At 40.9% G+C, this 13094-nt stretch overlaps 1 protein-coding gene across 1 annotated transcript in view; it reads right to left on the bottom strand.

Moving 5' to 3' along the window:
* Positions 1–2174: 2174 nt before the first annotated feature.
* SUCLG2 (succinate-CoA ligase GDP-forming subunit beta) overlaps positions 2175–13094 on the bottom strand; it is a 112274-nt gene continuing 101354 nt past the window's right edge. Inside the window, exons 10-11 of the mRNA XM_038148932.1 lie at positions 11554–11674; positions 2175–4157 (exon numbers count right to left, since the gene is read on the bottom strand). Of these exons, the coding sequence (XP_038004860.1) occupies positions 4042–4157; positions 11554–11674 (237 nt within the window). The 3' untranslated portion in view covers positions 2175–4041. The remainder of the gene's footprint in view (positions 4158–11553; positions 11675–13094) is intronic.

The following is a 13094-nucleotide window of genomic DNA, read 5'->3' as shown; positions in this document are numbered from 1 at the left end:
GCTTTCAGGCTGGTGTGCACCACCTGCACCCTGCCACTGGTGCCAGCCACGCTGGGCAGAGCATGCCCAGCTCCCTGGGGGCAGCTGGATGCTCACACAGCTCCTACAGCCCCAGGACGCCCAGCCCAGCCACACCAACCCAGCGAAACCCAGTGCTGTGGGCTCAGCCAGTTCTGAGGACAGCACCAGAGCAGTGAGGAAACACAGGAAGGGAGCTGAGTGTAGGGAGAAGTGGGGGAAAACCCCAGGAAGTTCAGAAGAGGAAGGGGAAAGAAGCTGGGTGATAAATTGAAATGTGCAATGACCACCCTTGCCTCACTCTGGCCGTGCTAGAGCTGACCTTGACTGCAAAAGACTCCAATTTCCTGAAAGGCAGCAAGAAGAAAAACAAGGAATGAAATCTCCCAATCATCTGAGGCTTAGGGCAGCACTGAGAACTGGCATTCCACATGTCACGAAACAAAGCCCTAAAGCCTTGGAGCTTGGGGATTTCTGTAAGGTGACAGTTCTTGCTCTAGGTCACAGTTTGGCCACTGCCTGGCTCTGTGCCCAGATTTCCTGGCTCTTCTAGCCCAGCAAGAACAGTCCTGTGCTCAGTCCTGGTTTTTGGGCCACCCTCAGCGCACTCGGCCAGTCCTGGGCTCAGCTCCCAGCACCAGGGAAGGCTCCCTGAGCCACAAGAACCAGAGGATGCTCTTGCAGGTGCCTGAAACCACGGGCAGGGCTCAGCTCAGAGGGCAGGGCAGGGCAGGGCAGGCAGCCCTGCCTGGCATCTCCTCTGCTCTGGTGAGTGATTTGCACTGCCCTGCTGTTCCAATCAGCAATTCTGCATGACACCAGCTGCTCTGCCCCATGGAGGCAGGCACAGCCCTGACAAACAGGACAGTAAGTGCTCCTTAAGGACATTACTGCAGCACTCCCAGCTGTTGCACTTTTGCTGGGAGAATTTAAAGGTATCTTGTTAAAGATGCAACACAATCTCAACATCAACAGTTCCCTCCTGTTTTGCCTTCCAAAGTGTCCCGTCCTAGGGAGTTTTATTAATACAGGTTGAAATTTCCACAGTTAAAGGCTAATTAAATCCCACTTAAAGCTTTCACAGAGGGGATTAGCTGGAACTTACCCACTGCTTATGCTGCTCTTTGGTTTGTGTGGGGAAAATACAACTAAAAACAGCTTTCCCAGGGAGACCAAACCCAACTTTGCACATTTGCACACAAAGAGAAATGATCCATACAAATAAAACAAACCCGTCCACACCACCACACTGAGCCTCTGGTTACAGCCAGCGCACAGTGCCTGTGGAATACCAAACCTTCAAAGATACCAAACCAGAGCTTAGGTGCAGGGTTGGTGTTCCTCCTTGGGCCGGTGCCGCCAGGCTACCTCTTGCTCCAGGAGTGTCTCCTCCACGGTGCCATCTGGTTTCACCCTCAGCCCACCTTCCGCCCAAGCCTGGATGACGTAATATAAAAATGCCTCACCTCAGAATGAAGAGCAGGAGGGCTCCTTGCGCTTGATCCAGAGAGGTTTATTGAGGGCAGAAATAGAGAGGAGCAGTGACACAACCTTCCCTGAAGGGGAGCAGAGGCAAAAAGGCCCTGACCCTAGCAGGGGTCCGGGTATATATACTCAGGGAGGTAGGCGGGGCTTGGGGTGGAGCTAGGGCGGGGTAACAACACGAACGAATAGGGAAAGGAAGTGGGAGTGGTTCCAACCTAGGGACCAATGGGGAACAGGGAACCAAGGAACCTTCTAGAACAGGGGAGGGAGGAGTGGGTGATTGACACGGTGATTGACACGGGAGCTTGCATAACACACATGTTGTCTCCCAAGGCATTCCCAAACTTTCTTCTTTCAGGCCGCCTCCCACACTTAGGGAAATTTCCATTTTACATCTGAAAAATTAAAATTTATACTGTTCCGTTCTGAATATGTCTTAAGAGGAATAAAATTTGTATGTACTGTCATTGGCCTACATATAAGAAAAGATATAGAGATAAAATTATCTACATTTTTAGATAAAATGCAAATATGTTGGAGTAAGCAGTATCACCCAATTGAAAGTAAATTCCAATGCATTGGATTTCACTCACCTGTCACAAAATGCTGGATGGAAGAGCACAGGTAAATTAAACATTTTTCTATTTTACAGAAAGGACAAATTCCATAAACATGTTCATTTTTACATTTATTTGACAAAATGGTGTACACAGTATTAATCTTTGCATAATATAATAATTGTGTACTCACAGTGGATGGTTTTGAGACCAGAGTTAGGGACACAGTGTGTGACAACATTGCACAAACAGTTCTTCCACAGAATCTTAACTTTCCAGTATTAAAATATATAAAATAGAGTGTGACTCTTATTTATTGTGGTGAGGTAAACATTTCTTCCTTCAGAGCAGTGTGGCTTTTATGCACCTTCAAGAAAGCTGCTAAGGATACCCTTCTCCTTCATTCTGTCAATAACTACAGACCTAGAGGCATATTTATTGCTGTTCTAATGGTCACACATTTTTTCCTTGAGCAATATGTAGAGAAAGGAATGGAGAAGGAAAAACCTGCAGGAATTGATGATAGCAACCTATCTGCACCATTTGTGTCAAGAGCCAAAGATTAGTGCAGATAATTTATTTTGAATGTAACAGTTTTAATGGAAATGTCAAGAAAAATTTATTTACATTTTTCTAAGCAGAACGCGGTATTGATTAGAGCTGCTCAAAAATACCACAATTAGGAATTTATTTCACAAATTTTTATATTTCTGCCATTTACAAGACCAGATCATAATATCCCCTCATTTGTTCACTGTTCAAATTTATTGATGATAATGATAATAATAATAATAATAGCACATAATTCCTGGGCAGAGTGAGATTTGTACAAAGTTCTTTAGTTACACAAGATCTTTAGTATTGCCCTCTGTTCCCTGAATGAATGATTTGTGTAACTAACAGCTTGAATTTTGACTGCTACAAAAGAGTATATAATCAAAATGAATCTTGGTCAATATCTGAATACTGAAACTTAGGGTTTTTTTTTCTTATACATACTTTTACTGATGCCTGAGAAGTCAAATACTTTAAAAATCGAAAAGTTCATTTGTGTTTTATTCCCAATAAATTAGAAATGGTTGTTGGAAGTCAAATCAGCTGAAGAATTCTCCATGCTCCTGAGAGAAAACTGCTTCAGCTTCTCATCTTTCTTTAAAACCTCACAGCAGTGACATTCTCACCAAAGAGGTTATTTTAAAAAGTTAGCAGCCATTTCCTTAGTGGCAGAAACATCCTCCTGGAGCCCCCTGGATGGCATTGCTACACCTGGAAATACAGCAGGGCATTTCCAAAAAGCAGAAAAGAAATGAATCACATTTTAGTGGTTTATAGGCACGGTAAGAGTGGGAGTTCCTTTCACTACCAGCTACTCAGTCCCTTCTCCTGTTGTGAGGTATCCATTGGCATCAACAAAAGAGAATCCTCTTAAGGCAAAGCCAGTGATTTCCAAAAAAAGTAAATAAACATCATTCATTTGAATAAAAAATAGGATTGTAAGCACAGCTTTTTACATTATTGCAAAAGTCCATAAAAAATATAAAGCCACAGTTAGTTTGGTGACTCTTTACAATATAAAAACACAAAAGAAAATATCGTGAAATAGGTGACCTAAAAGTGTTTGATTAAAGAACAATTCTGTTGACAGAAGTCAATTATTACTTATTTTGTCTCATCATGAGTTTAACAGTGACAATTTTGGAAGGAGAGACAAAAAAGAACTTTAGGGAGTGAAGTATTACTGATTACAGTTGTGACTAACAAAATTATCAAAATTAGACGAACACATACAAACTTTTGAAGATTGTAGCTGCAAAATTTCTGAAGCCCAACGTGCAAGCTATGGCCTGGGTTGGCCAGGTATCTCCAGTTAAGTCCCCCAAGCCTGATCTCTGCTTGGGAGAACTCCATTAATCCTCTGGAACAACAGCAGGAATGATACCTTGCGAAACACAAGTTTTCCACGAGAATAACCTTCAAGGTGTTATTTTTTGGCCACACTTGCCACTGCCTTCTTTGCTGCATCCTCAAGGTCATTGGCAGATGTGATGGGGAGTCCACTCTCACTCAGAATCCGCTGGGCTTCGTGGACATTTGTTCCTAAAAAAGAATACTGACTATAATTAGTAATTAATACTAACGAATAAATGAACATCTCCTAGCATGCTTCTGAAAAATCAGGTAATGCCTCAAACTACACATCATTTCAGTTTAGCAACAAATCAAACGAGTGCCTTAGGCTGAGCCGAGAAGAAGGAGCTCCTAATTCCAGTGACAATTGTGACAGACAATGCAATCTGAAAGAGGCACTTGTGTGCACAACAGGGGCTTGGTGAAGATGAGAGGGTCAGTGCAGCATCCCCCAGAGCCAGCAGGAACATCCAGCAAGAGCTCTGGGTAATGGACCATGTGGCAGGCTCTTTTAAAGGCATTTGTTAATCACAATCAGCTACAGCTAATCAGTGAGTCAACAATAACTAAAATTCACCTGTGATAACTGAAAGCTGCCAAATGAGCTGTTGAAAGGCAAAGGTTTGGGTAATCCTGAATATTTAACCAGGTTTAAGCTGCTCCTGAACATGCTGTTGCATTTTTACTAAAAACAGGGAATACAAAGGTCCCTGAAGTAATTCAGCATGACACCAATCCCTCCTCTGCTGCTGCACTAAATTATTATAATCACAGCAACATTTAGGCTGGAAAAGACCCTTAAGATCTTCGAGTATGACTGGAAACCCAGCACTGCCAAGTCTACCAGTAAACCATGTCCCTGAGTGCCATGTCCACCCCACCTCAGGGAGAAAACATGATTACACAGCACAAGGGCTCCAGTTTGTGTGGAAAAAGCTCAACTTCGGTCATCAGACTAACACAAAGGAAAGGAAAAATGCCAAAGCTGAAAAATATATTTCAGGAAAATACATTTTCCCCACTTTCCTTGTCTAAACGACAAGAGCATCATCTTCCCATTTACTCTATCTCATTCTTTTTGGAAAACTGAGACTAACAGAAAATCTGAATTTTCCAGAGCTCTCTGCAGCAAAGCCCAGTGACACTTTTGATCACTGCTATTCTCTGCACCACAGAAGAACCTGCAGTCAGACATCCAACTGAGGAAGCAGAATCCACACTTTGGGGTCACACACTGGTCACAAGCACAAACACCCTGAGCTGGGTCTCTTTAGAATCATTTCTATCCTCCTCCATGTCATGTTCCTTGTTCATTTGCCACGCCAAAATGCTTAATTACTTTGTAATTCCTCGACCTAGCAAAATGAATTTTAATTATATTTGGAGCTATACACTAATTATACCCTTAATTATTAACCAAGCAAGAAACATTCTCTTTACTGTGCAACTTCCAAAATGCTCATTTTAAAGGACGATTTAACTTTTTTTTTTATAGACTTCATAAAACATCTGAAATGGTACCACAGAAGCAGAGCATTTCAAAAGCCTGTTTCATCAGCGTGCTCAAGTCAGGATTGCCACTCCTGGAGTTGAAAGGGACCAAAGCCATCCCTGTCACAGCACTTTGTGATGGGAGAGGCAGGATCAGGAAGAGGAATGTGGGACCCATCTGCTCCCTCTGCAAAGGCACTGGCAGAACAGGTCATGCTTCCCATGGCTGTGCAGAGGACACGCTGCAGGGTTTGTGTAGGAAGGTCAAAGGCATCTGAAATCTTTGACAGAAGGGGGATTTGGTTGCTTAGTAACACCCAGAACTGTACAGAACTTTTTCTACAGAGAAAAAAAAATAATATTATGGGCAAAAAAGAGCATAACATTAGATTTTTGTTCAAGTATCCTATATAATATAATGTGGAGGCTGCTACTTGTCAGCCCAGCTCTGCACAGGGGAGGCAAGAGCCATTCCCAAGGTTCTCTTCTCTTTGGAGTCCCTCATATTTGTACAGTGATTCCCAACATACTTTAAAGGTTTTGCCTTTTATTTAGATACAAGGGATAAACATTTTAAACAGTCAAGAATGTACTGATCTCTCAAATAGGATCCTACAAGACAAAGTGTTATGAGGAGAAAAAAATGGAAAGAGGGATATTTTCCTGGAAATTTTCCCACACAGAAAAAAAAATATTGTGGTTTTTGTGATAGCCATGTATTTAAAAGTGACTTTTGTTCTCCACTAAGTGGCCAATATTAATTTACTAACGGGTCAGAGAGGGAACAATGCATTGGATCTGTTCTGCACTGCATTGATTGCTCTCCACACCACTTGTCTAACATGCATTACAAAATCAATACAAAACACAGGCCCCTGAGAAGGGAGGGGGAGTTTATGCAGGGAAATGAAATGATGAAAGCTGAAAAAAAAAATGATGAAAGCTGAAAAAAAAAATCTCACTGCAGACAAAAGTGTACGAGTACATTCTGTATTTCTTAAATAAAACACTTTTATAGGCAGGCCATACAACTAACCACACTTTTCAGCAAGCACTTCCTTTGCTATAATTCTCCTTTTTTTTGTGATAGCCTTTTATCTCATTGTAATCAAGTATTTTAGCTATGTGGAGAATATGGAAATTATAATGAGCCTGCTAAAAGCAGAGGTATAAGATTTAAAATGAAACATTCCAAAACCACTGGAAACATTTAGGAATCTACAAAGAATACTGTCTTGTTGCAACAGATGTTAAAATAAACAAATAAAGAATCCCACTCTTCCAGCATTAACCTCCTGCCACTGGATGGTGTCAGAGAACTGTGAACAGAATCCCATACCCAGGGATATCAGAATAATCTGCCCTTCCCCTACCCTGCAGCCAGCTGAGAAAAGGTGAAAATTCACAGGGCTGGAGGCTGTGGGGCTTTTGTTGTTGCTGGGTTTTATTGTTTGGGGGTTTTGTGTCTGTGTGTTTGTTTTGTTGTTTTTTTTTTTCTTTTAACTGGATTCTATGAAGAGAATGGCTTTCTAATTAGAAGTTTTTGTCTTCTGACATATATTACTGTCAACAACACTCCACAGAAAACCTGGAAAGATGTAATTTTATCAGCATGCACCTTCAGGCTTTGTGATCTAAACATCCTCCTGCTGGAAACCTGGCTTCTGGAACAACCTCTCAGCCTGTGTAAATGCAATCTCACATTTACACTTGTGTGGACCTGAAATCTCTGCTACCAGTAGCAAAGCAAATGTACTCAACTCATCACCAAAAAAATCCTAATAATAAATGTTCTGTCTAAGCATGTCTCTGCCAGTGGTAAGGTTACACCAGCACTCACTGTGAGAGCCTGAATGAAAATCAAACCAGTAAAACACACCCAGTCATACTCCACACATGCAGGATTTGGATTATGTTCCCCTACTCACTTGGCCTGCCATAAAGGAACAGGCTAAATGGTCACTGCTTAATGCTGATGCTTAGAGAGGATGCAGGATTCTGCAGTGTCCTTTCTGGCTTTTCAGGTAAATAAGCTATAAGGGATAAGACACTGTTGTATACATTTGTTATGTGCTAACAAATAGATGAATAATACAAAAAAATATTCTCATCTACCCAAACCATTGTGCTGTGACAAAAAAAGTCACAATAAGCAGAATATCAGTTATTATTAGTGACATGAGCACAGTTATATACATTTGCTATGTGCTAACAAATAGATGAATAATACAAAAAAAAATTCTCATCTACCCAAACCATTGTGCTATGACAAAAAAAGTCACAATATGCAGAATGTCAATTATTATTAGTGACAGGAGCAGGTTGTGCCCGTGTTACAGGATCCCTAGCAAGGGTCCAGCTTTGCCATGCTGCACTGCTGAGGGCACTGAGCCACATCTCCCCCAGCAGGGATCCAGGCAATGCACTCCTGTCTTCCCACAGCCTGGAAAACTGGGGCCTCTCAGCTCCCAAAGACAGGTACTGGAGAATCAGGGCTGAAGTTCATCACTAGTTCACTTTCTTCAACAACATTTGATTTGAGGTTTGGCTGGTGCCAAGCTTTAATGAGTGACCTTTAGGTAGAGAACATACAAAGTTTTGGTGGCTCACACATCTCACACCTGTTGGCTCTGCCGTCAAGAATAAACCAACTTCCACTGCCTACCTGTAAAAGACATTTAAACTCTATTCTGCCCACTCCATTTGCCCTTTCCGACCTTAAACTTTCCCCAAAGAATATTTTAATCTCTCCCTCTGCCTCATGTTTGCATCCTAACAGGGAAGGGCACATTTAAATTTGTGCTGAATGTTTAAACCCAAGCTGCCTGAGTAGGCTGATCTGAATGAAGCTGTGACTTTGCAATATCCCATTCTTCTCTCTTGACAGGCAATTTGGGATACTAAAAATCAAAAAAAATCAGGCACACATAATAAACTATACCTGCAAACAATATACACAAGCTGGAGCAAAGTTTAACTTGTGTGTAAAAGATTTCTGAAGATACCAGAATATTTCAGATTCTGAAGAACACACAAGGTCACTGATCACAGGAATGAAGAATATAAAAAATTTTGCATTCACACATGTGAATAAAAAGCAACTTGTTTCTATCTGAATTTCAACATATTAAGTAGCTATGATTCCTCCAAGTCCTTCTTGCCCTATGACCAGAGAAGGAGAGAATTCATTTTTTGAAAGAGAGAGGATGTAAAATTTCCAGCATAGGAAGTAGATCCCTAATTCACAATTCTTTTTTATTCTTCCCTCTTTTCATCTAACTCTGAGCTACATAAATGAGAAGCAAGGCTTGGCTTCCCTTCAGCACTCCTAGTCAGTTTTCACAAAACTTAAGTGAAGTGTATTACATTTTAAAGGGAAAAAAATCCTGCATAAACCCAGCAGCAGTTACTTTTCTATCTGTAGAAGATGAAATCTGGAATATGTGGTTTCTCCATTTGTCCATAAGCTTTTTAAAGAATAATCCTGTGTCTCAGCTGGTGAGTTCTTCACTGATAAGGCAAGCAAACATATGTAATTATAAAGTTACCATTTTCAAAGAGGAGAGTAATCCTTTCTTTATCCACTGGTAAAACGGCTTGTAATTATTATACAACTGAGAACAAAGATTTGTCCACAGAATCCTACTAAATCAAGACAGATTTGACTGATTAAAACTGTAGTCATCAAGACACTTGTAGTACAGTGCATGTGGGCAAAGAGTCTTTAAAGTGCAGGTCACAAATCTGTTAGATTTATGGGAATAATCGCAAACCTTCTGCTGGGAAAATGTTCAAAACGGAGACTCAAAAGAGTGCTTGTTCCTTTTTCTCCTTTTGAACTGTAAAATGTAATCAGTGATATTTTAAAAAGTCTTGGGTAGTCTTATTACTTCCACAGTACTCATTATTAATTCAAAATCCTTATAAGTTTAAATAACCTGGTGTGAGTTCAAAGAACAATGAAGATGATAAGGGATCCAGAGGGATTGATTTCTGAGGAAAGATTAAAAGGACCAAACATACATGTATTGCTTAGTTAGGTGATCAAGGAGGCAGAGAAAACAGCAGTGACTTGCTAACAGTTCCAAAATACAACATCTGAAGGTTATAAACACCACAGCTCTTTGTTTAGGATGAATATGAGAAATAAGAGGAGAAATTAAAAAAAAAATTGAGATAAAGATTATGCAAAAGTGGGAGTTTGCTGTATTATTCTGGGAGAGAGCTTCCTAAAGAAAACGTGGTACTGCCATTTCCAGAGTTAGCAGCCAGTCTAGGAGAAACATTATTACAGCTGTAGTGAAGAGTGAGCAGTCCTGGGGAGATGGTAACCCAAAGATGCTTGCATTTAGGTCTGTGTTTGACACTGAAGATTCAGCTTTGATCGCTGTGGGTGGAGCAGTAAATGACTGAAAGGTCACAGGCACCTCTGCAGGGCTCTCACTCTTCTGTACAATCACAGAATTACCAAAATTACAGGAGAAAGGCCAAGCAAACACAGTGGCAGACCCAGCAGACTGCAGTTTAAAATGACCAAGTTGCTCTTCATGTTTCTTTTATAACAGTTTCAAATATCACAACAGAAACATCTTGTTCACAGGAAAAACTAATGGCTTTTGCAATATCTTCACTTTAAAAGCAGCAGCTACAACAGTTGAGAAGTCTCACAGATCTGACAGATAAACTTTTTCCCAGCTGTGAAAGACAGGAAAAGTTTTTTTTTTTTTGCTATGACAAAAAGTGAAACAGCATTGCCTAGAGCTGATAAACAATGAGATTTTATGTAATGAAACTTTTCTGCTTCTAAGCAACATCCATCAGTCTCCTTCATCCATATTAAACTTTTTACTCAGTCTCTGAAGGTGTTGACTGGTGCTGCGCCATCCAAAGAAAATTTTCACAATTTGTTTCTAAAATCCATTCTAGGGTATTTAAACTTCCAGCAGAATCCATCCAGCACGTGCAGTGCAGCGTGAGAATGAGGGAGGGGAAGGCTCTGCTTTCTCCTGAAATACAAAAGGAGCATCCCCCTAACCAAAGGGCTCCCTGGGCACTCTGCAGCCTCAGGAATCCTGGGCAGGGGAATTTTGGAAAAGTAAAAGGCCTGATGTACTCAGAACATGTTTTCCTCTCCCTTCTATCACAGTGTGAAAAACCACCTCAGTATTGCATCTCAGGTGCATAAAGGGATGCATTTCCTCCTTTCATCACCACTGCAGAGTGACAGGACATTTTATGCTCTTTACACACACACAAACATGAATATGGATGGTTTTGAGTAAGAGGCCTTAAAACTCACTCAGAAATCCCTCTGTTTTCCAAACCTACTTGGCCAGAAAGAAATATTTTCAGCTTACCAGGGCTGTGTGCTGATTGCAATCAAGGCACTCTTCACTCGATGGCAGAAGACTCTCCCTCCTTCAGGGCACTTCTCAGAAATTAGAGGCAGAGCTCCACACCCACTGCCATTAAAGTCTGTAACTGCCAGAGAGTGCTTGTCCTTCCCTGTCTATGGCTTTTTTGTTTCTTGTGAAACAATGTGGGATGCACTAAAGAAAAAATATTCCTTACCATTTCCAAATCTTCTGGTTTTTATTGGATTTTAGCTGGATTGGGGGCTTAGGCAGAGGAACATGTTACGGTAATTTCTCTCTCAAAAATATTGTTTCTAACATCCTTCTTTTAATTGACTCTGGTGTAAATTAAAAAAAATATTAAAAAAATATATTTTAATATGTATTGAAAAAATTATATTTTGCTGCAGGTTTAGTAATAACGGAATTGCATTCACTAAAAAAAAAAAGAAAAAGAAATACCTCCCAGTAAACATAAACTTGCATCAAAATAACTCCTATTTGCATTGCAAATCTTACAGGCAAACTCATAACGCTTCCATTGCAAAATTTCATTGCTTCCAGTACCATCAGGGTCCATAAATGCAGAAATATGAGTTTATTGATTTCAGGTTGTACTGTGGCTGAAGAATTGGACATTTTCTTATTGTGTAGGAGTAATATGTTTAGGAGAAGAAGAAATTCTGAGTGAATTACTGAGAAGCTGAGGGATGATTTTGGCTGAATCCAGCAGCACTCACCTTCCAGTCTGACCACCAGAGGAACTTTGAGCTCGAGCTCTTGGCAGGCTTTGGTGATACCATTGGCTATGATGGCACAGTTCACAATCCCACCAAATATGTTCACAAGGATTGCTTCAACCTGTAGGAAAGAAACCAAGGAGGAATTGAGTGGAGGTGTGTTTATGTTTTGACTTTGTTTTTTAAATAAACACAGGTAAAAGATCCAAACCAGGATACCAATTCCTCTCTGTCAGGCAGATTCTGATTTATGGAAGGTACAAGCTTCACCTCTGCACTCAGAGAACTTGAGTCTGAGTCTATTATTGCTCCAGTGTACAGCAGTGATTAATTGTCTTGGTCTAAACTGGCATGGTAATTAATGTCATAATTAAAGTATTTACAAAAAAAAAAAAAAGAAAGGAATTTCTACCTATAAATAGAAAGACCTTAAACAATCTATAGTTTGATTATTTTTAAAATTTATTGAATAATGATCAGAGGTTGGAGCTCAGAGAACACAGGGCATGAATGTGATGTACATGCAATGAAATATTCATGTGGACACTTCACAAAACAATCTGGATCTTCACTTTATCACAAGCACGACAGAGGAAAAGGTAATAAACTTGCCCTGACTTGATAAAGAGGAGTAAAAATCCCTTCTAATTAACAAGGAGAGGCATGTAATGAAGAGCATTCATTACAACAGGTTAACTGATAACCTCAAAAAACTGCTATTCATCAGTTTCTGGAAACTGCAATTTCTCCACCCGTTTCACAATTAAATTGCCCTTCACAACATACAGGACATTAATGCATAAAAGATAATAATATGATTTCTTTCCACTTGGTGAGGCAGCAGAACATTAACCCAAGCCCATTTTCCAGGCTCCCAACCATGCCTTATCACCCTGAGGACACCACAGGGATGCAGCCCTGCTGCTCCTCACTCCACCCTGGGGCTAACCCACAACATTTGGGGTGCTCCACAAGAAGCTTCACTGGGTGTCACAAACAAGCTTTGCCAGAATTGTGTTGACTCAAAAGCTGAGAGGATAAAGAAGGGATTAGGTGTGAAGGAATGAAATATCACTGCATTGCACTGGTGCAGGATGTCAGCTGCAATTTTGCTCAACTCACTGCACCACAGGAAGGGATTCACTCTGCCCAGCTGCAGCTAGCCAGGCTCATACCAGCACCAGGAAAATTCCCTGAGGCCACCCACGTTTATAGCTCTGCACGATCAGGTTTTGCATCTCTCCACAGACAAAATGTGACAATTCACTCCTGTGATGTGCACTCACACACAGTTCAGCACTGGTAGTAACACTGCCATCCACAGTACAACAGGAAAACACTACATCCCAACAAATGCTTTACTTCCCATAAGACAGGGACACCTGTCACTAGACCAGGTTGCTCAAAAGATGATCCAGGGCATTTTGAGTTCATGGAGCCTGTGTATGGCTCATGGCATGGCTTCCTCATCCCAGGCAGAGCGCAGGCACCAGAAGGAAATTTATAACCCACTCAAACAAGAACATACAATTTAATTGATT

Source organism: Motacilla alba, chromosome 12, assembly GCF_015832195.1.
Source record: "Motacilla alba alba isolate MOTALB_02 chromosome 12, Motacilla_alba_V1.0_pri, whole genome shotgun sequence".
Lineage (NCBI taxonomy): Eukaryota > Metazoa > Chordata > Aves > Passeriformes > Motacillidae > Motacilla > Motacilla alba.
The sequence above is the reverse complement of the archived record's forward strand: the minus strand, read 5'-3'. Positions and strand labels throughout refer to the sequence as shown.